Genomic DNA, 27,955 nt, shown 5'->3' on the forward strand with positions numbered 1-27,955 from the left:
CAACAAATAATTGAACCCTGGAAATGCTATTGCTGCTGCTGCTAAGTCGCTTCAGTCGTGTCCGACTCTGTGTGACCCCATAGATGGCAGCCCACCAGGGTCCCCCGTTCCTGGATTCTCCAGGCAAGAACACTGGAGTAGGTTGCCATTTCCTTCTCCAACACATGAAAGGGAAAACGGAAAGTGAAGTTGCTCAGTCTTGTCCGACTATTCGCGACCCTATGGACTGTAGCCTACCAGGCTCCTCCATCCATGGGATTTTCCAAGCAAGAGTACTGGAGTGGGGTGCCATTTCCTGCTCCAGGAAATGCTATTGAAGAAGACCATTAATTCTTCCCTCCTCAAGGCTAAAATCAAATCTTATTTTACCTGTGAAAGTTTTCCTGGCTACCTCCAATAAAGCTAAACCACATTTCTAAACTACACAGTTTCCTTATTCTAATAATTCTGTACTGTAATCCGATCCCAGTTGGTCTCCTCCCCTAGACTCTAGGGCTTCCCTGGTGTCTCAGCTGGTAAAGAATCTGCCTGCAACGTGGGAGAGCTGGATTCGATCCCTGGGTGGGGAAGATCCCCCGGAGAAGGGAAAGGCTACCCACTCCAGTATTCTGGCCTAGAGAATTCCATGGACTGTAAAGTCTTGGGTTTGCAAAGTGTTGGACACTACTGAACGACTATCACTTTCACTAGATTCTAAGCCCTTCAAACACAGGGTCCTAACCTTTTTAAATTTTTATATCTCTTCTCAGCCTTTCCTCACTGCGCATTCTCCCTTTGGCTCTCTCTCCCCCCACTGCACCACCCACCCCCCACCGTGGCAACCTCATGCTTGTGTGCGTACACACAAGCACACAAAATCATACTATATATTGCAGTTATTCAAACATTTTCTCTGGCCCACATTGAGAGGTAAAGTTTATTTTATATTTGGTTTGGATATAAAATAATTCTTCTAAAAATCTACCTATATATTTGCATCCATCTTCAAGCTGTTTGCTCAAAGTTGTATTCAAGAATGTGCTCCACCTGATACTGAAATTAAGGTAATTCAGAACAGCCTTAAGCTTTCCCCAAATGCACGTGGAAGCATAATAATAACTCCATTTGTTGGCTAACATTTTAATTTTTCAAAACAAGTGTATTCGTTTAACTCAGCAAATATATGCTGAGTCTTTCTATCAACCAGACATTGTATTAGGCCCTGAAGACGCAGCCGAAAAAAAAAAAAGAGAGAGGATAAACAACATCATCTCTGCCCACATGTTGCTCAGAGTGAAGTGAAGAAAATAGATTATGAAACAAATTATTACAAACCCAGGTGAGAGTAATGCATAGGTTTCTATCAGTTCAGTTCAGTTGCTCAGTCATGTCCGACTCTTTGCGACCCCATGGACTGCAGCACGCCAGGCCTCCCTGTCCATAACCAACTCCCAGAGTTTACGCAGACTCATGTCCATTGAGTCAGTGATGCCATCCAACCATCTCATCCTCTGCCGTCCCCTTCTCTTCCCGCCTTCAATCTTTCCCAGCATCAGGGTCTTTTCAAATCAGACAGTTCTGTGCATCATGTGGCCAAAATATTGGAATGTCAGCTTCAGCATCAGTCCTTCCAGTGAATATTCAGGAATGATTTCCTTTAGGATGGACTGGTTGCATCTCCTTGCAATCCAAGGGACTCTCAAAAGTCTCCTCCAACACCACAATTCAAAAGCATCAATTCTTCAGTGCTCAACTTTCTTTATAGTCCAACTCTCACCTCCATACATGACTACTGGTAAAACCATAGCTTTGACTAGATGGATCTTTGTTGGCAACATGCTGTCTAGATTGGTCATAACTTTTCTTCCAAGGAGTAAGCGTCTTTTAATTTCATGTCTGCAGTCACCATCTGCAGTGATTTTGGAGCCAAGAAAAAAAAAAAAAAAACATCTCTCACTGTTTCCACTGTTTCCCCATCTATTTCCCATGAAGTGTTGGGACCAGATGCCATGATCTTCGTTTTCTGAATGTTGAGTTTTAAGCCAACTTTTTCACTCTCCTCTTTCACTTTCATCAAGAGGTTCTTTAGTTCTTCTTCACTTTCTGCCATAAGGGTGGTGTCATCTGCATATCTGAGGTTATTGATATTTCTCCCAGCGATCTTGATTCTAGCTTGTGCTTCCTCCAGCCCAGCATTTCTCATGATGTACTCTGCATATAAGTTAAATAAGCAACTGAACTGAACTGAACTGGGCTGATAATGGCTCAACAAACCAGTATGCATGTCAATTGTTTCATGGCCAGGGGATGACACATCTCGTGCCATCCTATCTCAAAATGCATATTGTGAGAGAGGGGCCTGGTGAAACTCCCTCAGCCTTGAGGGGTCTCTCTTATCTGATAATAGTTTTCTAACAGATATAAAACACCTCACTAAAAACTAGCAAGGGGGTACTTTTCTGTCCCCTTCTGCTGTCTATGACAGAAGTTTTCCCTATCTCCAGTATACTCTAAAAAAACTTTGCTACACAAAAATCTCCAAGTACTCAAGCCTCTTCTGTGACCCTGGATCAAAATCCCCTCCTCCGGGAGTCAGAATCCTGGCATAACACATGCTTGCCTCAGCAACCTTTCATTTTTTACATACCTCACCCACGTGCAATGCTAAGTCACTTCACTTGTGTCTGATTCACTGTGACCCTGTGGACTCTTACCCACCAGGCTCTTCTGTCCATGGAATTCTCCAGGCATGAATGCTGGAGTGAATTGCCATTCCCTCCTCCAGGGATCTTCCTGACCCAGGAATCGAACCCAAGTCTCTTGTGTCTCCTGCACTGACAGACAGGCTCTTTACCACTAGTGCCACCTGGGAAACCCTTACTTCACCCACATTTCCCCCTTATTGGGAATGATCCTACCCACAGCCCTGGGACCCCGAAGACCTTGTTTATATTATACAAAGTCCCTACCTCTCTGACTATAGATGGCTGAAGAAGGGGCAGATGCCTGAAATAATTTGGGCCAATTTATTCTCCTTATCCTTTAAAACTAGGACAGAAGAATTTCATTCACTGCTGAATAGTCTTGATGTACAGGTACAGGCTGAGGTGGTCACAGTGAGGTGGCCATCTTCAACAATGTTCAAGGAGAGATTGAAAAAATCTAATATGCAGAGAAAGAGAGAAACAAACAAATAAATCATGAATAAACTGTGCAGTCCCAGAGGAAACAGGCCTAAGAAAAGATAGCCTTAAAAAAAAAAAAAAAAGACAGAAAAGAAAAGATAGCCTTGCTTCCTGATAACTAAGTTCCTAGTTCCAATCTCACTTGTATTATTATGTGTTATCGCAACTTGTGTATCCTATATTCCTGATTCAGGATACACTAGAGGCAGCAGCTGCTGCTGCTGCTGCTAAGTCATTTCAGTCGTGTCTGACTCTGTGTGACCCCATAGACGGCAGCCCACCAGGCTCCGCTGTCCGTGGGATTCTCCAGGCAAGAACACTGGAGTAGGTTGCCATTTCCTTCTCCAATGCATGAAAGTGAAAAGTGAAAGTGAAGTCACTGAGTCGTGTCCAACTCTCAGCGACCCCATGGACTGCAGCCCACCAGGCTCCTCCATCCATGGGATTTTCCAGGCAAGAGTCCTGGAGTGGGGTGCCATTGCCTTCTCTGAGAGGCAGCTAAAGGCAGTTAAATGCACAGATTCTAGAGCTGGATCACTCAAGTTCAAATCTTAGCCATAATACCTATCTACAGTTTGACCTTGATACTAAGAATAGTACCTAATGTGTAGGGTTGTTGTGAGGATAAAAATCAGTTAATGTGTATAAAGGATTTAGCCCCAGTGCCTATCCCATAGTAAGCACTCAATACAGGTTAGGTGATAGATAGTAAGATATCCTCAAATGTCAGTTCCATGAACATTGGGACCTTGTTTATTGCTTTGTCTAGGGCTTTCGTAATAGCTCAGGTGGTAAAGCGTCTGCCTGCAATGTGGGAGACAGGGGTTCGAGCCCTGGATCTGGAAGACCCCCTGGAGAAGGAAATGGCAACCCACTCCAGTACTCTTGCCTGGAAAATCCCATAGGAGTAGGAGCCTGGCGGGCTACAGTCCATGGGGTCACAAAGAGCAGGACATGACTGAGTGACTGACTAGGTGCTTTGAATAAAGAATAGGTAATGCTGCCTTTTCATGACTTCCCTTTTGAAGCTTAAGATAAGTTCTATTGATTGAAATTAAAAGAACCTTGATAAAGATTACACTGATGAAGCCTCTTCAGCCTGTGAGATCTCAGGTGTTAAAGTCACATCGAGTTTTTTGAACAGTTTCATTAAAAACATTTTTGAACCACACCAAACACTAAACATCAAGATGGGATAATCAATAAAGAGGTTCTGGGATGATGTTAGATCTGAAAGCATTGGTACGATCCTCATAACCTAACTCACCTGGAATGGATAAGCCTATAGAAAGGAAGACAGCTATTCCATATGCTGTTGTGTGGCAGACACAGGCAGTGCTATTTCAAGTAGAAGGCACAGAAGCTGCATGCCACCCATACCTTGAAATTCACACCACTCTGGAACTACAGCAGAAAACATTTTTATGTGACAAGAAAATATATTTAAACTACTAACCAAATTTTCCCCGAATATTTTCTTGCCCATTTGGCTCCCTCACTCACACAGCCAGCTAAGCAGTGCTGTGCTCATGGCTCAGAGAAGGCATGTGACCACATGAAGCAGAAAGGAAAAAAAAAAAGAATAGTCTCTTCTTGACTTTTGAGACTTCAGCCCAGAGATTCTCAGATAAGACTGGCTGATAAGCTGTGGGGCCCAGTGCAAAATGACAGTATGAGGCCCTTTCAGAACTAAATAAGGAGGTCAAAATGGCAACAGCAGAGGATTAAACTGAGATCGCGGTCTTTCTGAGTGCAGAACCCTGTGCAATTATACAATTACAAACCCATGAAGCTACTAGCCCTGCTTTCAGAAAGGTGTTGTGGTATAAGCAAAAAATCTGGACACAAATATCATGGACAAGAGCAGAGCCCTCCAGAAAAACAGTGATTCCTTTCTGGAAATGTCATAAGAAACAGAAGAAAGGCCTAGAATGGGAGGCTGAAGATGGGCTGACCTGATGGTGTTGGAAGAAAGCCCACATCCGTTAGGTACTCAGCTGTACTCAAGCAAGTACAGTTCACAGCCTGAACCCAGCTGTCCTGCCCATTGATGTTAGGGGAAGATGTCCCTTCAAAAACAGCTTGCATCTTACCTAGTGATTTTCCAGCCCAAGTAATGACCATCTTTACCACTATATTTCTCTTGGTTCTGTCCAGCCATCTCAGATGGTCAGGCTCCATCATAATGTGCTGAGCCACTCAGAAGTGTCCGACTCTTTGTGACCACATGGACTATATATAGCCCGCCAGGCTCCTCCGTCCATGGGGATTCTCCAGGCAAGAATACTGGAGTGGGTTGCCATTTCCTCCTCCAAGGGATCTTCCAGATCCAGGGGTCAAATCCAGGTCTCCTGCATTGCAGGTGGATTCTTTACCTTCTGAGCCAGCAGGGAAACCCAGAGGACATCATAATGCCAGAGAACAATTATAAGCCATAAGAAGGAAGATGGAGCACCAAAGTGGAATGCTATGCACAAGGTAAAAAGGAAATCTCTAACATCCTGATTTGTTAGGACTGAAGGGAACTACTCAAAACTCTCTCTGTACCAACACAGTGATGAAAACCACTCCCTTTACACCAGCATGAGATGACATAAATGGTTGTTGACTCTGTATGCATCAAGTGTTCAAGATAACCGAAAGTCCAATAAGAATTAAAATATAAGATGTTGCAGTAGTGGTATTGCCCACTACTCAAAGAATCATTTTCAACCATTCATTGTAAAGATGCACCATTGATCCCATAATAGTCTTTCTAGTCACATACTTCCTAATTATAGGTATTTGTCAAGAACATCACAAATATAAAACAACAATATTCATGTATTTAGATCAAAATGAACAACTATTAATGCACAAAACCAAAATTCTAAGACTTTTTTGGGTGCTAAATAATATAGCCTATATTCCACTTTAATAGGGATCTTTTCAAAAAAGACAAAATACACAGAGGAACTCACTGCTAAATACCACTGTCTGATATTCGGACCATGCTAATGGTTTTCCTACAAAAGGAAAAACATAATGTTCCATTGCCATTTTCATTTATCTGTTATATTTTAAAGAATTTTTTGTGTGTTTAATCAATGTGAGCATAAACACATCCCTTTATTTAAACTGATTCATCATATCATCCTATGTGTTTACTTGCCCCAGTTTAAAAGCTATGCTAAGGAAAGAAAATTGCTTTATTGATTGTCATAGCAATTTGTCAAGCAAGCTATTAGAATATAGCCATTCATTGAAGGCTTGTTCTAGTTTAGTAAATTGAAACCAATTGACATACAAAATTTTACCTGCATTATAATCACCAGTAAGCCAATTTTACGCTGTCTAAATCTTCATCAAAATGTTACAGATTTCAGCATACCATTTCTATTCCCAGCAAAGGAGTAGCAGAGACCAGATTTATACCTGAATCAAACAAAAACACAGGCAAAACATATGAAACAAAGCTTTTCAAGACCGTAGACATCAGACAAAGAAGGACAGAGGAAGAGGAAACACAGTAATCCCTTCAATTGCCACACTCACTGCCTTGGGAGCATTTCCAGGCCATGGTACAAGGGGAAGGAACTCAGAAATAACCCAGTGGATGCTCTGAAGTGAGGAAACCAGAGCTGAGGGACAGAGAGAATCAATGTAGCTGGAGTTTGCAGAACAAATCAGAGCAGAGAGAGCTACATAAAGGGTAAACTCCAGAGAATCCTATGGAGTATTCAGCAGAGGATGAATCATCCCATTTATGGGAAGAAACTGAGGCTAGGGAAAGAAGTACCTTACCAGTCTGGAGGGAAATGTTCTTGTCACTCACAGGACCAGGAACAATGACTAATCCCACCTGTCAGGTTGAAACACCACATAATCCATGGAGCATTAGGTAGAAAATACTCAAAAGAGTCTTGTCTCAGGGCTGGGAAGTAATTAGCACCAGATTAAATGCTACTCTGGTCCCACCTAACAAACTTTGAAAGCAAGATCCAAAAATACCAAAGTTTTCAAATAATTCAATCATGTGTATGTGTGCTAAGTCACTTCAATTGTGTCTGATTCTTTGAGACCCTATAGAGTAAAGCCCTCCAGGCTCCTCTGTCCATGAGGATTCCCCAGGCAAGAATACTGGAATGGGTTGCCATTTCCTCCTCCAGAGGATCTTCCTGACCCAGAGATCAAACCTGTGTCTCATGTTTCAGGTACTGGCAGGCGGGTTCTTTATCACTAGCATCACCTGGAAATAATATGTGATGACAAATCTCAAGTTTATGTGAAATCAAATAATTCATCATCAATAGTGTTACAATTTACACTAGCCATCCAAGTAAAGTCATCAGGCATATTTTTTAAAAAATGAAAGTGCGACCCATTTAAAGAGGAAAACTAAACTGATTCAGAACTGACAAACATGTTAGAATTGTCAAACATTGACATAGGTTGAATTCCATATCTTGAAATTCAAACACCTGGTACCTGCGAATGTGACTTCATGTGGAAATAGAATCTTTGCAGTTAAATTGAAGTTAGAGTGGATTATAGTAGACCATAATCTAATGACTGCTGTCCTCACAGGAAAAGAGAAATTTGGACACAAACACACAGAACATCTTGTGATAACAGAGGGAAATTGAAGTGATGAAAGGCAAGAGATACCAAGGATTATTGGCAACCATCACGAGCTGGAAGAGACGATGAAGGATCCTCCCCGAGAGCCTTCAAAGAGGGAATATCCCTGCCAATACCTTGACTTTCGACTTCAAGCCTCCAGAACCGGGAATGAATAAATTCTTGTTGTGTTAAGCCTCCAAGTTCATGGTGCTTTTGTTTCAGCAGCCCCAGGAAACTAATTCAGACATTAAAGCAGTTACTGTGTTTCAGATGTTCAGAAAGTTACATAGACACAGGGGAAAAAAAAAATATTAAACCCCAAACTGAACTTTTAGATATGAAAACTTTACCTGATATGAAAAATACACTGGCAAGACTAGTGGCAGATTAACTCTTTCAGAAAAAGAGAAAAAGAATACCAATTTGAGATGTCCCTGGTGGTCCAGTGGCTAAGGCACCACGCTCCCAAAGCGTGGGGGGCCATGATACAGCTAAGCGTTCTCATGCTGTAACTAAATCCTGTACAGACAAATACAGAAATAAAAATAAATATTTTTAAAATAATACTGAGTTTGCAAACATAGTAAAAGAAACTGTCTAAATAAAAAAAGAATAGAAAAAGTTTTGATTTAAAAAGCATCAATGAGCTCTTTGTGGCACACTTCAGCCTAATATGAGTGTAATAATTGGAATCTCCAAAAAAAAAAAAAATAGAGAGAGGTAAGGGGATAGAGAAAGCATATGAAGAAATAATGCCTGAAATTTTTTCAGATTAAAAAAAACATAAAATGCACAAATCCAAGACCCAAAAAATACTGCAAAGAAATAAGAAGAAAAATACATCAAGGAACATGATAATCAAATAACTCTCAACCAGTGATAACAAAAGTCTTAAAAGCATCTTAATGGGAAAAAAAAAGTATGTTGCAAAAGAAGAAAATTATGACAGAAGATTTTCCCTTGGAAATATTGCAAGCAAGAATACAGTGAAGCAATATTTCTTAAGTCCTGAAATGAAAAAATACTGTCATTCTATAATCCTATACCAAGAAATTATATCCCTTAAAAATGAAAGCAATATTAGCACTTCTCAGACAAAAGCTGGAATAATTTATAACCAGCAGATCTGCACTGCAATAAATGTTAAAGTCTTCCAAGCAAAAGCAAAGTGACATCAGTGGAAAATATGGGTCTATATACACTCAGGGATGAAGAAGACCAGCAAGGATAACTAAATGAGTCTTTTCTCATGACTTGGAATTTCTTTGACAGATAAGTGGTTAACAAAGATAATAACAATGCATTGTACAGTTTACAGCTTATGCATGGGTGAAATGTATGGCAACAGAAGCGTAAAGGCCAGGAAAGGAGAATACTGGAGTGGGTGGTGCTGGTGTTCAGTTACTCTTTTGTGTCCGACTCTTTGCGACCCCATGGACTGTAGCACGCCAGGCCTCCCTGGCCATCACCAACTCCCGGAGCCTGCTCAAACTCATGTCTGTTGAGTCAGTGATGCTATCCAATCATCTCGGCCCTCTGTCGTCCCCTGCTCCTCCTGCCTTCAATCTTTCCCAGCTTCAGGGGCTTTTCTAAGGGGTCAGCTCTTCACATCAGGTGGCCAAAGTATTGGAACTTCAGCATCAGTCCTTCCAATGAATATTCAGGACTGATTTCGTTATGATTGACAGGTTTGATCTCCTTGCAGTCCAAGGGATTCGCAAGAGTCTTCCCCAGCACCACAGTTTGAAAGCATCAATGTTTCAGCACTCAGCCTTCTTTATGGTCCAACTCTCACATCCATACATGACTACTGAAAAACCATAGCCTTGACTAGATGGACCTTTGTTGGCAAAGTAATGTTTCTGCTTGTAAATATGCTGTCTAGGTTTGTCATAGCATTTCTTCCAAGGAGCAAGTATCTTTTAATTTCATGTCTGCAGTTACCATCTGCAGTGATTTTGGAGCCCAAGAAAATAAAGCCTGTCACTGTTTCCACTGTTTCCCCATCTATTTGTCCATGGAGTTCTCCTGACAAGAATACTGGAATGGGTAGCCATTCCCTTCTCCTGGGGATCTTCCTGACCCAGGAATCAAACCTGGGTATCCTGCATTGCAGGCAGATTCTTTACCATCTGAGCCACCAGGGAAACTCTAATACTGTTGTAGGGTTTTTAAACCCTATTTAAAGTAGTGTAATATCACTTACAGGTAACTTAAAGATGTACACTCTAAGCCCTAAAGCAACTATAATAACCAAGCGAAGAGTTATAGCTAAAAGCCAACAAAGAAGATAAAATGGAATAATAAAAACTCCTGAATTACACAATAGGGAAGAAGAGGGTGGGACAAATAGAGAGAGTAACATTGAAACATGTACATTACCATATGTAAAATAGATCAGCAGTGGAAATTTGCTCTGTGATGCAGGCTTTCCCAGTGGATCAGCTGGTAAAAAATTTGCCTGCAATGTAGGAGACCCTGGTTCAATTCCTGGGTTGGGAAGATCCCCTGGAAGAGGGCACAGCAACCCACTCCAGTATTCTGGCCTGGAGAATTCCATGGAAAGAGGAGCCTGGTGGGCTACAGTCTATGAGGTTGCAGCTGCTGCTCCTACTGCTGCTAAGTCGCTTCAGTCGTATCCGACTCTGTGCGACCCCATAGATGGCAGCCCACCAGGCTCCCCTGTCCCTGGGATTCTCCAGGCAAGAACACTGGAGTGGGGTGCCATTTCCTTCTCCAATGTATGAAAGTGAAACGTGAAAGTGAAGTCGCTCAGTCGTGTCTGACTCTTTTGCAACCCCATGGACTGTAGCCTACCAGGCTCTTCCGTCCATGGGATTTTCCAGGCAAGAGTATTGGAGTAGGGTGCCATTGCTTTCTCCATGGGGTCACAGAGTCAGACGCAACTGAGCAACTAAGCGCAGCACAGCAGCAGGGAGCTAAACCCAGTGCTCTGTGACTGCCTAGAGGGGTGGGAAGGGGTGGGAAGTGGGAAAGAGGTTCAAGAAAGTGGGGACATATGTATGCCTATGGCTGATTCATGTTGATGTAACAGAAACCAACACAATATTGTAAATCAATTATCCTCCAATTAAAAATAAATTAATTTTTTAAATTCCTGAATTAATCCAAAGAGGTTAAAGAAAAGGAAAAAGGGATCAAAGAACAGATGGGGAAAATAGAAAGCAAGGAACACGGTTACAAACTTAAACCTAATATCAATAATGATATCAAATGTACATAATCTATGGGATGGGAAGTGGATCACTGGTTTCCCCAGGGTTCCATCCCTGGTTTGGGAAGATCCCCTAGAGAAGCGAATGGCTACCTGCTCCAGTATTCTGGCCTGGAGAATCCCGTGGGAATGTAAATGATCTCCAGTGGTCCACTTCCCACCCCATCCCACCCCTCTGGGTAGTCACAGAGCGCCTGGTTTGGGCTCCCTGCTGCTGTGCCGTGCCATGCTTAGCCGCTCAGTCACACCCAACTCTCTAGGACCCCGGGGATTCCAGCCCATCAGTCTCCTTTGTCCATGGAATTCTCCGGGCAAGAATACTGGAGTGGGTTGCCATTTCCTCCTCCAGGGTAATAATCTATACCATCCAAATAAAAGGCAAAGATTGAAAGCAAAACCCAACTCTGCTCTTTATAAGAAATGTGCTTATTTAAATATAAGGATGCAAAGAGGTTGAAGTAAAAGTATAGAAAAAGAATAACATGGTAACACTAAACAAAAGAAAGTTAGATCAGCTCTATCAGTAACAAGAAAAAAAGTAAAGAGAAAAGGCATTCACAAGGGGTTAAAAAGAGCATTTAATAATGATAAAGGCATTGATTCACCTAGAAAATAAAAGAGTTCTAAACATTTCTATATTTAATAATAGGACTTCAAAATATGTTAATCAAAAACTAATAGAAATACAACAGAAAAAAAAGACAAATCCCTAACTGCAGTTTAAAAGATTTTACTAACCATGTCTCAATAATTGACTTAACAAGTAGACAGGAAAATCACCAAAAATATAGACTTGAACAATACTATCAACAACTTGACGTATTGACGTTTGTAGAGTCCATTCAGAATATGTTTTCTTCAAATGCACACTGAACATTTATCAAAATATACCTTACTCTGAGTCTCACTAAGTTTAAAAGCTGTCAAGTCATATAACCTATGTTCTCTCTCTACAATGGAATAAATTCAGAAACCAATAACAGAACAATATGTGGAAAATACCTAAATATTTGGAAACTAAATAACACCTTTCTAAAAAACTCAGAAATCAAAGAAGAAACAAACAAAAAATTAGGAAGTATTGGGTCAGGAAGATCCCCGAAGAAGGAAATGACAACCCACCCCAGTATTCTTGCCTGGGAAATCCCATGGATGGAGGGGCCTGGTGGGCTATAGTCTATGGGGCCGCAAAGAGTTGGACACGACTGAGCACGACGACAACAAAGAAAGTATTTTAAGCTGAATGAAAACAAAATTACAAGAGATCAGAACTTATGAGATGTCTCTAAAGCAGTGCTTACAGAGAAAATCTACACAACAGTAAATATGATTTTTTAAAGGTCTCAAATCGATGACCCCAGCCTTCATCTTAAGAAACTAAGAAGAGCAAATTAAACCCAATAGATGCAAAACAAAAGAGTTAATAAAGATCTGAGCATATATCAATGAATAGAATATAAAGAAAGAAAAGAGAACCCATGAAACAAAAATTTGCCTCTTTGAGAGTATTTATAAAATTGATAAACCTCTAGACATAATTGTCAAGAAAGAAAAAAGACACATATACCAGTATCAGGTATGAGAGTGCTGACATTAGACCAGATTATACAAATACGAAGAGGTTAAGAGAATATTGTGAACACATTTATGACACAAATTCAAAAATTTAAATAAAATGGACAAATCCATCGTAAGACACAAACTGTTAAAGCTACTTCAGGAAGAATTAGATCATCTGAATAGCCCTACATCTAGTTTTAGAAATTTAATTTGTGGTTAAAAATCTTCCAACAGGTGAAACTCAATCTCCAGATAGCTTCACTGGTGAATTCTACCACATAATTAAGAAAGAAATAATATCAATTCTACATAAACTCATGCAAATCTGAAGCGGAGGGAATATTTTCAAACTTATCCTATCATGGCAAAATTATCCTTATACCAAAACTAAACAAAAACGTTATAAAAACAGAAATAACAGACCATTATCAGTGGTTAACGTCTATGGAAAACTGATAACCAAATTTTAGAAAATTTAATCAGAATACAAGTAAACTTGATACATCAAGATCAAGTGGGGTTCTTCCCTGGAATGCAAGATGAGTTAAACATTCAAAAATCAATCTCTATGATTCACCACATCAACAAACTAAAAAAAGAAAAATGCTGACTCATCTCAACAGATGCAGAAAAAGCATTTGATAAAATCTAATATCAATTCTTGATTAAAAAAAACTCTAAGAAAAGGAGAAGCAGAGGGAGAGTTCTCGATTTGATAAAAAGCATCTATGGAAACTGCATAGGTGACATCACATTTCATGATGAAAGAATGATCGCTCCCATGCGATTAGGAACAAGATGATATCTGCCCTTATTCTTTCCACTAAAAATTGTACTGGAGTTTTTAGCCTGTGTAGTCAGATAAGAAAAAGAAATGAGAAGAATCCAGCTTTGAAAAGAGTAGACTGTCTATTCTCAGATCACACAATTCATCTATGTAGATAATTGGATGTAATCGATGAAACGGCTTCTAGAATTAATAAGTGAATTTAGCAGTATTGCAGCCAAGCTATCGGATAATGGAAGCCCTTGCTGTCATTTTGTTTGCAACCTCATACTAGACCTTAAACCAGAGCCTCCAGTTAGGGCACTCCCAAATTGCCCCACAGAAACTCTGAGATAGTAAATGTTGTTTTAAGCCAATACATTTTCGGGCTATTGATTATGCTGCAACAGATTACTAATATAGGCATTGCTTGTGATGGACAAGTTGAATTTAGTAAAGACAGAGGAACCAGAGATCAAATTGCCAACATCCATTGGATCACTGAAAAAACAAAGGGGAGAGGGATTTCCATAAAAGCATCTACTTCTGCTTTATTGACTATGCCAAAGCCTTTGACTGTGTGGATCACAGACAACTATGGAAAATTCTTCAAGAGATGGGAATACCAGACCACCTGACCTGCCTCTTGAGAAATGTGTATGCAGGTTAAGAAATAACAGTCAGAACTGGACATGGAACAACAGACTGGTTCCAAATAGGGAAAGGAGTACATCAAGGCTATATATTGTCACTCTACTTATTTACTTATATGTGTGTGTGTGTGTGTGTGTGTGTGTGTGTGTTAGTTGCTTAGTCCAACTCTGAGTGACTCTTTGCGTCTGCAATCCCACGGACTATAGCCCACCAGACTTCTCTGTCCATGGAGTTCTCCAGGCAAGAATACTGGAGTGGGTTGCCATTCCCTTCTCCAGAGGAACTTCCTAACCCAGGGATCGAACCCTTGTCTCCTGTGTCATAGGCAGATTCTTTACCACTTGAGCTACAGGGAAGACTTACATGCAGAGTACATCATGCAAAATGCCAGGCTAGATGAAGCACAAGATGGAATCAAGATTGCCGGAAGAAATATTAACCTCAGATATGCAGATGACACCACTCTTATGGCAGAAAGCAAAGAAGAACTAAAGAGCCTCTTGATGAAAGTGAAAGACGAGAGTGAAAAAGTTGGCTTAAAACTCAAAATTCAGAAAACTAAGATCATAGCATCCAGTCCCATCATTTCATGGCAAATAGATGGGGAAACAAAGGAAACAGTAAGAAACTAGTTTTTTGGCTCCAAAATCACTACAGATGGTGACTGCAGCCATGAAATTCAAAGATGCTCCTTGAAAGAAAAGCTATGACCAACCTAGGCAGCATATTAAAAAGCAGAGACATTACTTTGTCAACAAAGCTCTGTCTAGTCAAGGCTATGGTTTTTCCAATGGTCATGTATGGATGTGAGAGTTGGACTATAAAGAAAGCTGAGTGCCAAAGAACTGATGCTTTTGAGCTGTGGTGTTGGAGAAGACTCTTGAGAGTCCCTTGGACTGCAAGGAGATCCAATCAGTCCATCCTAAATGAAATCAATCACTCTTGAATATTCGCTGGAAGGACTGATGCTAAAGATGAAACTCCAATACTCTGGCCACCTGATGCGAAGAACTGACTCATTGGAAAAGACCCTGATGCTGGGAAAGATCGAAGGCAGGAGGAGAAATGGACAACAGAGGATGAGATGGTTGGATGGCATCACTGACTCAATGGACATGAGTCTAAGTAAGCTCCGGGAGTTGGTGATGGACAAGGAGGCCTGGTGTGCTGAAGTCCGTGGGGTCACAAAGAGTTGGACATGACTGAGTGACTGAACTGACTATTCATTCATTTAACATTGATTATTATTTCCTAACTCTGCGCTAGGCATTGTTCCTAGTGTTAGGGATACAGTGGCCAAAAAATAAAAAACAAAAATCAGCAAGGTTCCTGCTTTCATGGTGCTTATATTTGGATGGTGATGGGAGAGCAGCAAAAGACAGGAATAAATGAGTAAACTAGTCAGTAATAGTAGCCAGAGATAAGTGCTTTGGTGAGGGAATATGATGGGAGGATCATTACTTGAGAGAGGATTTTCAGGGAAAAGTTTCTAAGGTGGTGATATTTAAACCAAGACCGAAGATCTGAGGACAGATTGCTCCAGGCATAGAGTTCAACAATGACAAAGGACTAGAGGCGATAATAAAAGTGTCTCATTCCAGGTCCAGCAAAGTGATAATAAGGTCCAGTTCTTGAAAAACAGGGGAAACAAGGAAAGCCAGCAAACTTGGCTTCTAAGTCAAACCCTGCCCAAGGCCTGTTGCCATATAGCCTACAAGCTAAGAATGGCTTTCACATTTTTAGAGGGTTCTATAAAAAGGAAGAAGGAGAAGATGTGACAAAGATCCAACATGGCCCACAAAGTCTAAAACAAGTACTACATGGGTCTTTCGGAGAAGCCAATGGCACCCCACTCCAGTACTCTTGCCTGGAAAATCCCATGGATGGAGGAGCCTGGTAGGCTGCAGTCCATGGGGTCGCTGGGAGTCGGACACGACTGAGCAACTTCACTTTCACTTTCATGCATTGGAGAAGGAAATGGCAACCTACTCCAGTGTTCTTGCCTGGAGGATCCCAGGAACAGTGGAGACTGGTGGGCTGCCGTCTATGGGGTCGCACAGAGTTGGACACAACTGAAGTGACTTAGCAGCAGCAGCAGATGGTTCTTTACAGTATGAAGAGGCAAAAAGATAGGACACTGAAAAATGAACTCCCCAGATCAGTAGGTGCCCGATACGCTATTGGAGATAAGTGGAGAAATAATTCCAGAAAGAATGAAGGGGCTGAGCCAAAGCAAAAACAACGCCCAGTTGTGGATGTGACTGGTGATGGAAGTAAAGTCCAATGCTGTATAGATGATACTGTAAAGAACAATATTACATAGGAACATGGAATGTCAGGTCCATGAATCAAGGCAAATGGGAAGTGGTCAAACAGGAGATGGCAAGAGTGAACATCAACATTTAAGGAATCAGTGAACTAAAATGGGCTGGAATGGGTGAATTTAATTCAGATGCCCATTATATCTACCACTATGGGCAAGAATTCCTTAGAAGAAATGGAGTAGCCATCATAGTCAACAAAAGAGTCTGAAATGCAGTACTTGGGTGCAATCTCAAAAATGACAGAATGATCTCTGCTCATTTCCAAGGCAAACCATTCAATATCACAGTAATCCAAGTCTATGACTCAACCAGTAATGCTGAAGAAGCTGAAATTGAAGGTTCGATGAAGACCTACAAGACCTTCTAGAAATAATAACCAAAAAAGATGTCCTTTTCATATAGGGGACTGAAATGCAAAATAGGAAGTCAAGAGATACCTGTAACAACAGGCAAGTTTGGCCTTGGAGTACAGAATGAAGCAGGGCAAAGGCTAATAGAGTTTTGCCAAGAGAATGCACCAGTCATAGCAAACACCTTCTTCCAACAACACAGGAGAAGACTCTAAACATGGACATCACCAGATGATCAATACCGAAATCAGACTGATGTATATTCCTTGCAGCCAAAGATGGAGAAGCTCTATATAGTTATCAAAAATAAGACCAGGAGCTGACTGCAGCTCAGATCATGAACTCATTGCCAAATTCAGACTGAAATTGAAGAAAGTAGGGAAAACCACTAAACCATTCAGGTATGACCTAAATCAAATCCCTTATGATTATACAGTGGAAGTAAGAAATAGATTCAAGAGACTAGATCTGATAGACAGAGTGCCTGAAGAACTATGGACAGAGGTTCATGTCATTGTACAGGAGGCAATGATCAAGATATTCCCCAAGAAAAAGCAATGCAAAAAGGCAAAATGGTTGTCTGAGGAGGCCTTACAAATAGCTGCAAAAGAGAAGCAAAAGGCAAAGGAGAAAAACAAAGATATACCCATCTGAATGCAGCATTCCAAAGAATAGCAAAGAGAGATAAGAAAGCCTTCCTCAGTGATCAGTGCAAAGAAATAGAGGAAAACAATAGACTGGGAAAGACTAGAGATCTCTTCAAGAAAATTAGAAATACCAAGGGAACATTACATGCAAAGATGGGCTCGATAAAGGACAGGAATGGTATGGACCTAAGTGAAGCAGGAGATATTAAGAAGAGGTGGCAAGAACACACAGAAGAACTATACAAAAAGATCATGACCCAGATAACCACGATGGTGTGATCACTCACCTAGAGCCAGACATCCTGGAATGAGAAGTCAAGTGGGCATCACTCTGAACAAAGCTAGTGAAAGTGATAGAATTCCAGCTGAGCCATTTCAAATTCTAAAAGATGATGCTGTGAAAGTGCTGCACTCAATATGCCAGCAAATGTGGAAAAGTCAGCAGTGGCCACAGGACTGGGAAAGGTCAGTTTTCATGCTAATTCCAAAGAAAGGCAATGCCAAAGAATGCTCAAACTACTGCACAATTGCACTCATTTCACAAACTAGCAAGTTAATGCTTAAAATCCTCCAATCAGTCTTCAATAGTACATGGACCAAGAACTTCCAGATGTTCAAGCTGGATTTAGAAAAGGCAGAGGAACCAGAGATCAAATTGCCATCATCTGTTGGATCATATAAAAAACAAGAAAGTTCCAGAAAAACATCTACTTCTGCTGTATTGACTATGCCAAAGCCTTTGACTGTGTGGATCACAACAAACTGTGGAAAATTCTGAAAGAGATGGGAATACCAGACCACCTGACCTGCCTCTTGAGAAATCTGTATGCAGGTTATGAAGCAATAGTTAGAACCAGATGTGGAACAACAGAATAGTTCCAAATAGGAAAAGGAGTACGTCAAGGCTGTATATTGCCACCCTACTTATTTAACTAGCATGCAGAGTACATCATGAGAAACGCTGGGCTGGAAGAAGCACAAGCTGGAATCAAGATTGCCGGGAGAAATATCAATAAGCTCAGATATGCAGACAATACCACCTTTATGGCAGAAAGCGAAGAACTAAAGAGCCTCTTGATGAAAGTGAAAGACGAGAGTGAAAAACAATGGTGCAAAACTCAACATTAAAAAAACTAAGATTATGGCATCCAGTCCCATCACGTCATGGCAAATAGATGGGGAAACAATGAAAACAGTGACAAGACTTTATTTTCTTGGGCTCCAAAATCACTGCAGATGATGACTGCAGCCATGAAATTCAGTTACTTGTTCCTTGGGAAAAAAGCTATGACCAACCTAGTCAGCATATTAAATACCAGAGACATTACTTTGCCAACAAAAGTCCGTCTAGTTAAAGCTATGATTTTTCCAGTGGTCATGTATGGATGTGAGAGTTGGACCATAAAGAAAGAATAGTGCCAGAGTACTGATGGTTTTGAACTGTGGTGTTGGAGAAGACTCCTGAGAGTCCCTTGGACTGCAAGGAGATCCAACCAGTCAATTGTAAAGGAAATACGTCCTGAATATTCATTGGAAGGACTGATGCTGAAGCTGAAGCTCCAATACTCTGGCCACCTGGCTTACTAGGAAAGACCCTGATGCTGGGAAAGATTGAGGGCCGGAGGAAAATGGGACAACAGAGGGTGTGATGGTTGGATGGCATCACCAACTGGATGGACATGAATTTGGGTAAATTCCAGGAGTCGGTGATGGACAGGGAAGTCTGGCATGCTGCAGTCCATGAGGTCGCAGAGTCGGACATGACTGAGCAACTGAACTGAACTGAACTGATGGTTTGGAGAAGGCAATGGCAACCCACTCCAGTACTTTTGCCTGGTAAATCCCATGGACGGAGGAGCCTGGTAGGCTGCAGTCCATGGGGTTGCTGGGAGTCAGACATGACTGAGCGACTTCACTTTCACTTTTCACTTTCTTGCATTGGAGAAGGAAATGGCAACCCACTCCAGTGTTCTTGCCTGGAGAATCCCAGGGACAGGGGAGCCTGCTAGGCTGCCGTCTATGGGGTCGCGCAGAGTCGGGCACGACTGAAGCGACTTAGCAGCAGCAGCAGCAGCAGAACTGCTGGTTCTTTACAGCAAAATTTTACCGGCACCTATAGCAGGACTGTTAGAGAAGGGCATGGCAACTGACTCAGTGTTCCTGCCTGAAGAACCCTCATGGACAGAGGAGACTGGCGGGCCACAGTCTATGGGGTCACAAAGAGTCGGAGACACTGAGTAACTAATCACAGAGCAGGGCTTTATTGGTCAGTCTGTAGAATTTAAATCTAATTTTATTTGAAATTTTTATTTCTTCTTTTGGTTGTGAAATAATATTCCATTATATGGATGTATTAATACCACTCTTTGTTTCTAGAGGAAGGACATTTGGGTGGTTTCCAGTTTGGGTGGAATATGAATAAAGTCATTACAAAAATTGAAATGCACATATTTAAACTGCACAGTTTGGTGAATTTTGGAAAATGTATGCATCCACCTATGTGCAGTCAAGATATAGAAAATTTCTATAACCCTCGTAAGTTCTCTCCTGTCTTTTCCCAATCTCCCCTAAACATAGTTCTGATTTCCTTCACCATAGCTTCTCCCACATCCCAGAAGTTCATATAAGTAGAAGCGTGTACTATGTGAATGATACTCTCTTTATCTCAAGAAGAATTAGTAAGCAACAGTAAAGCTTTTAAGAGAGAAACAGGCACAATCCAATTTCTATTTTGGATTATCTTGTTAGTTACTGCATGAAGAATGATGAGTAGATGATAGTTTTCCCCTTGAGTCTTCTTTTTCTTCCCATCTTCTGGGGTGATCCATGGGGTCGATAATATTTCTGGGCAGACCAGAATTTATCAGGTGGGACTCAATTCCAGCATCGCAAGCACTGTATTCCGAGTTCCGTTTAAGCCACAGGCACTGATGCTGAAACTGCCATACTTAGGCCACCTGATGAGAAGTGACTCATTGGAAAATACCCTGATGCTGGGAAAGGCAGGAGGAGAAGGGGATGATAGGGGATGAGACTCTTTCTCCTTGGAAGAAAAGCTACGAGAGCATATTAAAAATCAAAGACATTGCTTTGCCAACAAAGGTCCGTCTGGTCAAGGCTGTGGTTTTTCCAATAGTCATGTATGGATGTGCGAGTTGGACCATAAAGAAAGCTTAGCACCGAAGGATTGATGCTTTTGAACTGTGGTGTTGGAAAGGACTCTTGAGAGTCTCTTGGACTGCAAGGAGATCCAATCAGTCCATCCTAAAGGAAATCAGTCCTGAATATTTGCTGGAAGGACCGATGCTGAAGCCGAACCTGCAATACTTTGGCCACCTGATGTGAAGGACTGACTCATTGAAGAAAACCCTGATACTGGGAGATTTAAGGCGGGAGGAGAAGAGGACGACAGAGGATGAGATGGTTGGATGGCATCACCAAAGATGGACATGAGTTTGAGCAAGCTCTGGGAGTTGGTCATGGACAGGGAGTCCTGGCGTGCTGCGGTCCATGGGGTCGCAGAGTGGGACACGACTGAACGGCTGAAATGGACTGAACAGTTTCCGCCGTCTCGGGGTCTGCCCACCAGGTGGCGCCAGAGTCCACCGCCTGCCCGGCCGTGCGCCGAGCTGAGAGCCGGCCGCCAGGCCAGCCCCCGCGGCTATCTGCGCGAGTGTCAGCGCGCGCCCCGCGGGACCCGCGAGGATCCTGCGCGAGAGGCGCGCCTCGGCAACATCGCGGGCTGCCCGGCCACGCGTGCCTGCCTCGGACCCTCGGGCAGAGGCACCCTGGGCCAGGGAGAGCTGAAGTTCTGCGGGACCCGAGTCCTCCCCAGGAGGACAGTCCGTTCCGCTGGAACTTTCTCCGTTTAGAGAGGGTGCGTGCGCGTGGATCCGGAGAGGCAGTTCCCTGGGGGCCGCGGGAAAATGGGGTGGCCCGTTGGGTTTAGGGACCAGCAAAGGAGGGGAAGTCCCAACCAGGCTTTTGGGAGGAAGGCGAGGCGAGGAGCGCGTCGGGGCAGGTTGGAGGGCAGAGGGAGGCAGGGAACAGACGAGGCTAGGGGCGCGGAGAGCGAAGCCGGGGAGCTAGTTTGGGCGCAGGGTTGCCAGGGCGACGGAGCCCTTAAGAGCCTCTTCGGTGCCCTCTCCAGCCTCCGGCTTGGTGCTGAAGTCACAGACCATCGAGCCCTCCTCCCTCCCGCCCCGCGCCGTCTCTCTTGGCCTCGAGGAGCTCGAGGCGCAGAGGGATGAGAGGGAGGCGATCGCGGAGCACGCAGAGGTAGCCTGGGGCCCCGAGGACGATGCGGCCGACGCCCCTCCTGCGGTTGGCGCTGCTTCTGGTCCTGCCCAGCAGCCTCTGGGGGGAGAGGTGTCCGTCTCCGCCCTGCGAATGCCGCCAGGAGGACGACTTCAGAGTCACCTGCAAGGACATCCAGCGCATCCCTAGCTTACCCCCCAGCACGCAGACCCTGTGAGTACCTGGGGAGGAGAGGGGGAACCCAGGAGTCCCAGGCAGCTGGGGAAGGAGGCTGGAAGTGCGTAAAAAGAGCTTGAGAACAGGCCAGAGGGCGTGTGTGTGTCTGTGCGCGTGTGTGTCTGTGTGTCTGTACGTGTAGTACCCAAACATGGTATTGATGATACCCCAGTTATTCATAACGCAGAAGTTAACAAAACTTTAGTACAAGATGAAAAGTGACAGTTGTCCTTTCTAAGAGAGTTGTTTTTCTGCACTTTGCCTCAGCCAGAATCTCAATTTTACTTAAAATGTAAACGAGCTTGCTGACAACTCAAGAACTGATCTTTTTGATCTCATTTTGGGTGATGAAAAATTGTTTTAAAAAAAAGTGTTTCAATTTTTATAGTCTTTCTAGATGAGAAGTTATCTTAGTAGGTTTCTTGATTCATCAAATAGTTGATGGAATTTAATCAGGGCTCTTTTTAAACTACAGTCATCTTTCAGTATCCACGGCCATTGGCTCCAGGACCCCTGTGTATACCAAAATCCAAGGATATTCGAGTGAAGTATTTGCATATCACCTATGCACATCCTCCTGTACACTTTAGAACACCTCTAGATTACTTGTAAAACCTAAAACAGTCTAAATGTTATATAAATAATGTTAAAAAACAATGTAAATTCTCTGTCAATAGTTGCCAGTGTGGGGGATATTCAAGTTATGCTTTTTGGAACTTTCTGGAATGCCGTGTACCCCACCCTTGAGTATATGCAATCCAGGGTTAGTTGAATCTACAGATGGAACACCTGCCCTTATGGAATACCCTTTACAGTTTGCATGAAGTATATGTGTTACTCACTCAATGATGAACTCCCCACTTCTTATTGTTGCTGTTTAGTCACTAAGTTGCGTCCAGCTCTTTTGCAATCTCATGGACTGTAGCCCGCCAGGCTCCTCTGTCCATGCAATTTTCCAGGCAGGAATATTGGAGTGGGTTGCCATTTCCTTCTCCAGGGGATCTTCTCAACCCAGGGACCAAACCCGGATCTCCTGCATTGGCAGGCAGATTCTTTACTACTGAGCTGCCTGGGAAGCCACACCTACTTATGTAGTACATCCAGAAACCTCCTTTTGGGTAAGCGCAGTAAAGATAAAAAGAGATGAAATTCCAAATAGTATATTTTTATCTGCATGTTAAATGTTACCAAATTAGAAGCCTAATGTTAAATAAGCTTTGAGTGTAAAAGAGTTAGTTGCTTAGTCGTGTCCAACTCTTTGGGACCCCATGGACTGTGGCCCTTCAGGCTCTTTGACCATGGAATTCTCCAGGCTAGAATTCTGGAATGGGTTGCCATTCCCTTCTCCAAGGGATCTTCCCGACCCAGGGCTCAAAGCTGGATCTCCTGAATTGCAGGCAGATTCTTTACTGTCTGAGCCACAAGGGAAGCCCATTGTTCCTTAACACACATTTAAGTCAATGACAATTGAGAGGATGAATGTAATCAAGGGAAGAAGACTTTTTTGGGTGATCAGAAACAGAATGGTAAGAAAGAATAGTAAAGACAATCTTGTTTACCTATTTACTTGTTTTCCTATTTACTTAACTGGTTAAACCCAGTTAAGGTCAGTAAGCACAGGTAGATAAATGGAAAGCAATGGTAAAGTTGTGTTTAAAATTCCCTCCAGCAGTTAGCAGTAGGTTATGAACGTTTCAGCACAAGTATGTACTTGTGTGCAGCCTCCAAGTATTGCTTCATTGCCCATGCTGCCACCCCAGAAGAAAAGCTGTTCTTAGCATCTTGATGTTTTGGTGGAACCCTTGCATTGACTCCTTGCAGCTCCCGTGATAAAGTTCTTTTGTGCAGCCTACAAGATCCTTTGAGACCTAGTCCAGTCTTTCAGACCTCGTGGCTCATGGTCTGTCACACTTCAGGGGTAGAAAGAGTTTCTGCTATTGAGCAGAATTTCTGGAACTTTCCCTCAAATCCTTTGCTCCTGCAAGCTGCTTTTGCCTTTCCTTCTGCATTCTAGTCCTCTGCCTAAAGTGACTTTTCTCTTTTCCTCACCTGGCTGATTCCTACTCCAAGGTCCAGATTGGGGGTTAACTCCCTCCGGGAAGCCTCTCCTGGCCAACGACTCCTAGGCTCAGTGAGCTCTGTTCCTTTGACAGCATCCTGCACGTGAACTCCAGCCTCCCCCCAACACACAGGTTTTCTGTAACTTGTTATCCCTTTGAGTGCCTGTCTTAGCAGAAAATGAACTTGTCTAACCCAGGGACCCTGTCTTTCAGCCCTTGTTATTGTTGTTTAGTCACTAAGTCACATCTGAGTCTTTTGTGACCCCATAGACTAATAGCCCACCAGGCTCCTCTCTCCATGGGATTTCCCAGACCAGAATACTGGAGTGGGTTGCCATTTCCTTCTCCAGGGGATCTTCCTGGCCCAGGGATCAAACCCCCATCTCCTGCTTGGCAAGAGGATTCTTGACCACTGAGACACCAGGGAAGCCCCATTCAACTCTAGAACTGCTTTAATGCTCAAAAAAAAAAAGCTTGTTAGGTGAATGAATGAACAAACAGATACACTGGTCTCAGACTGTCCACTGTGTGTCTGTGTGGCAGTGGGGGTAGGGGAATGGAGACCAGAGGCATCACGTCTTCAGAGATTTCTTTCAAGGGAGCAGGGTTTCAAGAGTCATTGAAGAGCAGGGTGGCTCTAGCCGTGGAAGGGAAGTGGGAGTCATTCTGTTCAATTTCCCCCAAACAACGAGGAGAAAGGTAATATTGGAGAAGGAGCAATGGAATGGGAGTTGGAAGACACGTCTCTTCCCCCTTCTGTGGCTAACTGTTAAATTAGGTGAGATAATTTACGTGGGAGGACGCACGTTTCCTTCAGGTTCTTTCTGATGCCTGTGTTGCGATAAGAATAGTCTGCAATGAGACCAGTCCGTCTGAATCCACTGACTCCCTGGATAAAGACGGTGGTGGGGAGAGTCTGACCTTCACAACGATGGGAAGACGGAAGGAAGCAGGGCAGGAGGGGTGCTCTTCTGAAGATTGACGTTATCATGAGATGAAGAAGAGAAAATGGATGAAAAGTATGGGGTACATAGTTTGCTAACGTAAACGGTGACCGCAACCCTGGGCAAAAGCAGCAAAATGATTTGTAAATCTTTGGGGGGCAGCAGAACTCTTTTGTGAAAGGCAAGCTTATAAGAGAAGTGAAATATGCAAAACTCAGCACTCACAGAGTGCTTATTACAGAACGGTACTTTATGGGCAGTTCTCAGTCCAATCCTTTATGCCAACTCATTTGCTGAATCCTCAGAAAATCCAGTTGAGCAGGTGATTTTATTACTCTCATTGTATAGATGAGAACACTGAGGTACAAGAGAGATGAAGCAGTTGGCTTGGTGTCACACAGCTGGTAAGCGGTGGTACCAGGGTGTAGAACACCACAGAGCTACACCCTGGAGCCCCTGTTGGTGGTGGAAAGTGGGTCTCACCCCACCAGCTCTTTCTACTCAGTATGGTCGTGAGGCTTTGCAAAAAGAAGTCTGAAAGTATGAGATGTCCAGTAAGCCACACATAACCCTGGGGGCTGTTGGCCTGAGAAATATGCAGTCACTCAGAAAATAGGAAGTTAGGAACAAAAGAAAACAAGGGAAGAAAGGAGAAGGAAAGGAAGAGGCAGGAGATGGGAGGGAGGGTGGAAAAGAAAGACCACATCCAAGGTTCATCATAGAAAGAAGGCTTTCCCTGGTGGAACAGACCAGATCCTTGTCATTAAAAACCGAATCTGGTGGTAACCCCTATTTTCAAATGTAGATGCTGTTTAACCACCACTTAGCCATGTTGCAAATTACCCTGGTGCCAAGAGCAGTTTTTCCTGAAGCTGTCTTCTATCCACATAGCATGGTGCTGAAAGGCACATGGCCTCCTTCCTCACCATCCACACACCTGCCGGGTGGTCTGGACGGAAGTTATACCATCTGTGTTGTCACCGAAGCAGTGGTTCTAAATCGTTTCTCCCACTTCACCCCTGCCCCAGTGGGCATCGTACCCTCCCTTTATAACAGTGGTTCTCACTAGGTGGCTAGTGAAGGACAGCTGACATGCCTACTCCACGGTGGAACATTCTAGAACCTTTATGTACAGGTGGTTTGAAAAACTTGCTCCTTCCAACTGACTTAAATGAAGTTCCTTAACTTAAATGAAGCAAGCAGAATAAAATTTTGAATTTAAATGTTGATGTGAGACCGTCTTCTCTGGATGAGGAGGTGGATGGGTTTAGATGTCTGTTCTGGGTTTGTGTGGATTTTTCCTGAGGAAAATGCTGCTTTACCTTGCCTTGCCCTGTTGACCCACCTGCTTTTTGTTTTGTGATGGGGACAGTCACTGCCTCCACCCCCTCTATCTTTTGCCTTCCAGAGTCCAGCGCTTCAGTGGCATAACGGTTTGTCCATCACGTACTTGTCGGCCTTCAGTCAGGGTTCTGGAGGAGCTTTAGTTTTTAAGTCATTTGGATTCTGGATCTGTGGCTCCAATTAGTGGTCATCCCTGGTGTTTTCTAAAGGGAAGACAGTAACTCACCATCTTCAAGTGTGTTGCCTTATCTGTGCTCTACCTGTGATGTGATTTACTCAATATTTTTAGGCTGACTCACCTCTTTAATTAAAAGAAATCTGTTTAGAAGGCTTATGTTGTGAATATAACTGGAAATTCGCATGACTTGCTCCAAACAGTGAAGTGAAGTCACTCAGTCGTGTCCGACTCTTTGTGACCTGATGGACTGTAGCCCACCAGGCTCCTTGGTCCATGGGATTTTCCAGGCATGAATACTGAAGTGGGTTGCCATTTCTTTCTCCAGGGGATATTCCCGACCCAGGGATCTAACCGAGGTCTCCCACATTGTAGGCAGACGCTTTACCATCTGAGCTACCAGGGGAAGACTGAATACCGCAAAAACAAAATGCAATTCTATTCTAGCTCAATACTGTTATCTGTGAATGCTGTGAGCCTCGGGTGGCTTTCTCTTTGTTATAAAGGAAGAGTAATAGGTGTTCAAGAAATAGCAAAGAGATACCAATCCACCATGGTGTCCTTCTTGATATCAGGAGGACTGAAAGACAGTGGAAAAGGGAATCACTTTCTCCCTGTGTGATTCACTATTATTTAATGCCACGTGGACACGCCACCTGAAATAATCTCAAATATCTTCGAGTCACACCTGTTCTACCCTCAGGGACATGTGGGTTAAGTCTACATTGCACAATTATTTTAGTCCCAATTAGTGGTCATAACCTGAATAACACTTGGTTCCCAACCTAAAGCAAAACCCTCTGCTTCAGCACCCGAGGAAGGATCAATACTATGCGTCTTATAAAGGCAGCATCACCCCACACCTCCAGGCTCCGTGATTTATTCTCTGTTATTCTCTGTGTGTGGGTATAGTCAAGGTTTTCTTTGGTAAGAAACTGAAAACCCACTCTGTCTAGCTTAAGGAGAAAAGAAAAATTTTGAAAGAATTCCATATAATTTACAGAATCATTGTAGAATCAGGCTTTGAAAATAGGCTAAGGCACGCGGCAGGCAGGAAGTCGGAGCCACCGCCAACCATCTGGCGGGAACCGCTCCATGGGCAAGACCACAGTCGCAACTACAGGGCGTCTGTAGTGCTGGGCCACTGGTTGTATAGCCGCTACACTCTCCGTGTGCCACCATCAGTCATCTCTCCATCATCCCTGCCTCTTTGAATCTCTGGCCAGAGAGTGATATCCTATATGAGAGCATCTGGTCGTCTGGCAGAGGCTCCCTGCTAACGTCCTAGCTGCTGGGGGTAAGAAGAGGGAGGCGGTTCCCCTCTCCCACTTTTGGTGGCGAAACTAACTTCCTTTGTAGAGTCAACTAAAGCTCTAACAGACAGAATTTGTGTGTCTACAGACAAAATCACTTTGCACTGTTGTCAGTTATCTACAACCTACAGAGTTGTAAGCTAGCTCTTGTTGAATCACACTCAGAATCTTAGAAGAATGTGCTCTGAATCAATGCATAATTTGCCCCTGAAGCACAGCCTTCCCCTGCAATGTGTATAAAATGCTGAGAACAGTTACTGGCTCATAGGAGGCACTGACAAGTAAACTCAGTACAAAAAAATAATTTTCTCTTCAACTTAAATCACAGGTTGAAATAAATTACT

General features: G+C 43.0%; 1 protein-coding gene across 1 annotated transcript in view; it reads left to right on the plus strand.

Moving 5' to 3' along the window:
• Nucleotides 1–21,559: 21,559 nt before the first annotated feature.
• The window catches only part of TSHR (thyroid stimulating hormone receptor), a 171,503-nt gene continuing 165,107 nt past the window's right edge, over nucleotides 21,560–27,955 (plus strand). The window contains 1 exon segment of the mRNA NM_001009410.1: nucleotides 21,560–21,772. Within this exon segment, the coding sequence (NP_001009410.1) occupies nucleotides 21,603–21,772 (170 nt within the window). The 5' untranslated portion in view covers nucleotides 21,560–21,602.

Source organism: Ovis aries, chromosome 7, assembly GCF_016772045.2.
Source record: "Ovis aries strain OAR_USU_Benz2616 breed Rambouillet chromosome 7, ARS-UI_Ramb_v3.0, whole genome shotgun sequence".
Taxonomy (NCBI): domain Eukaryota; kingdom Metazoa; phylum Chordata; class Mammalia; order Artiodactyla; family Bovidae; genus Ovis; species Ovis aries.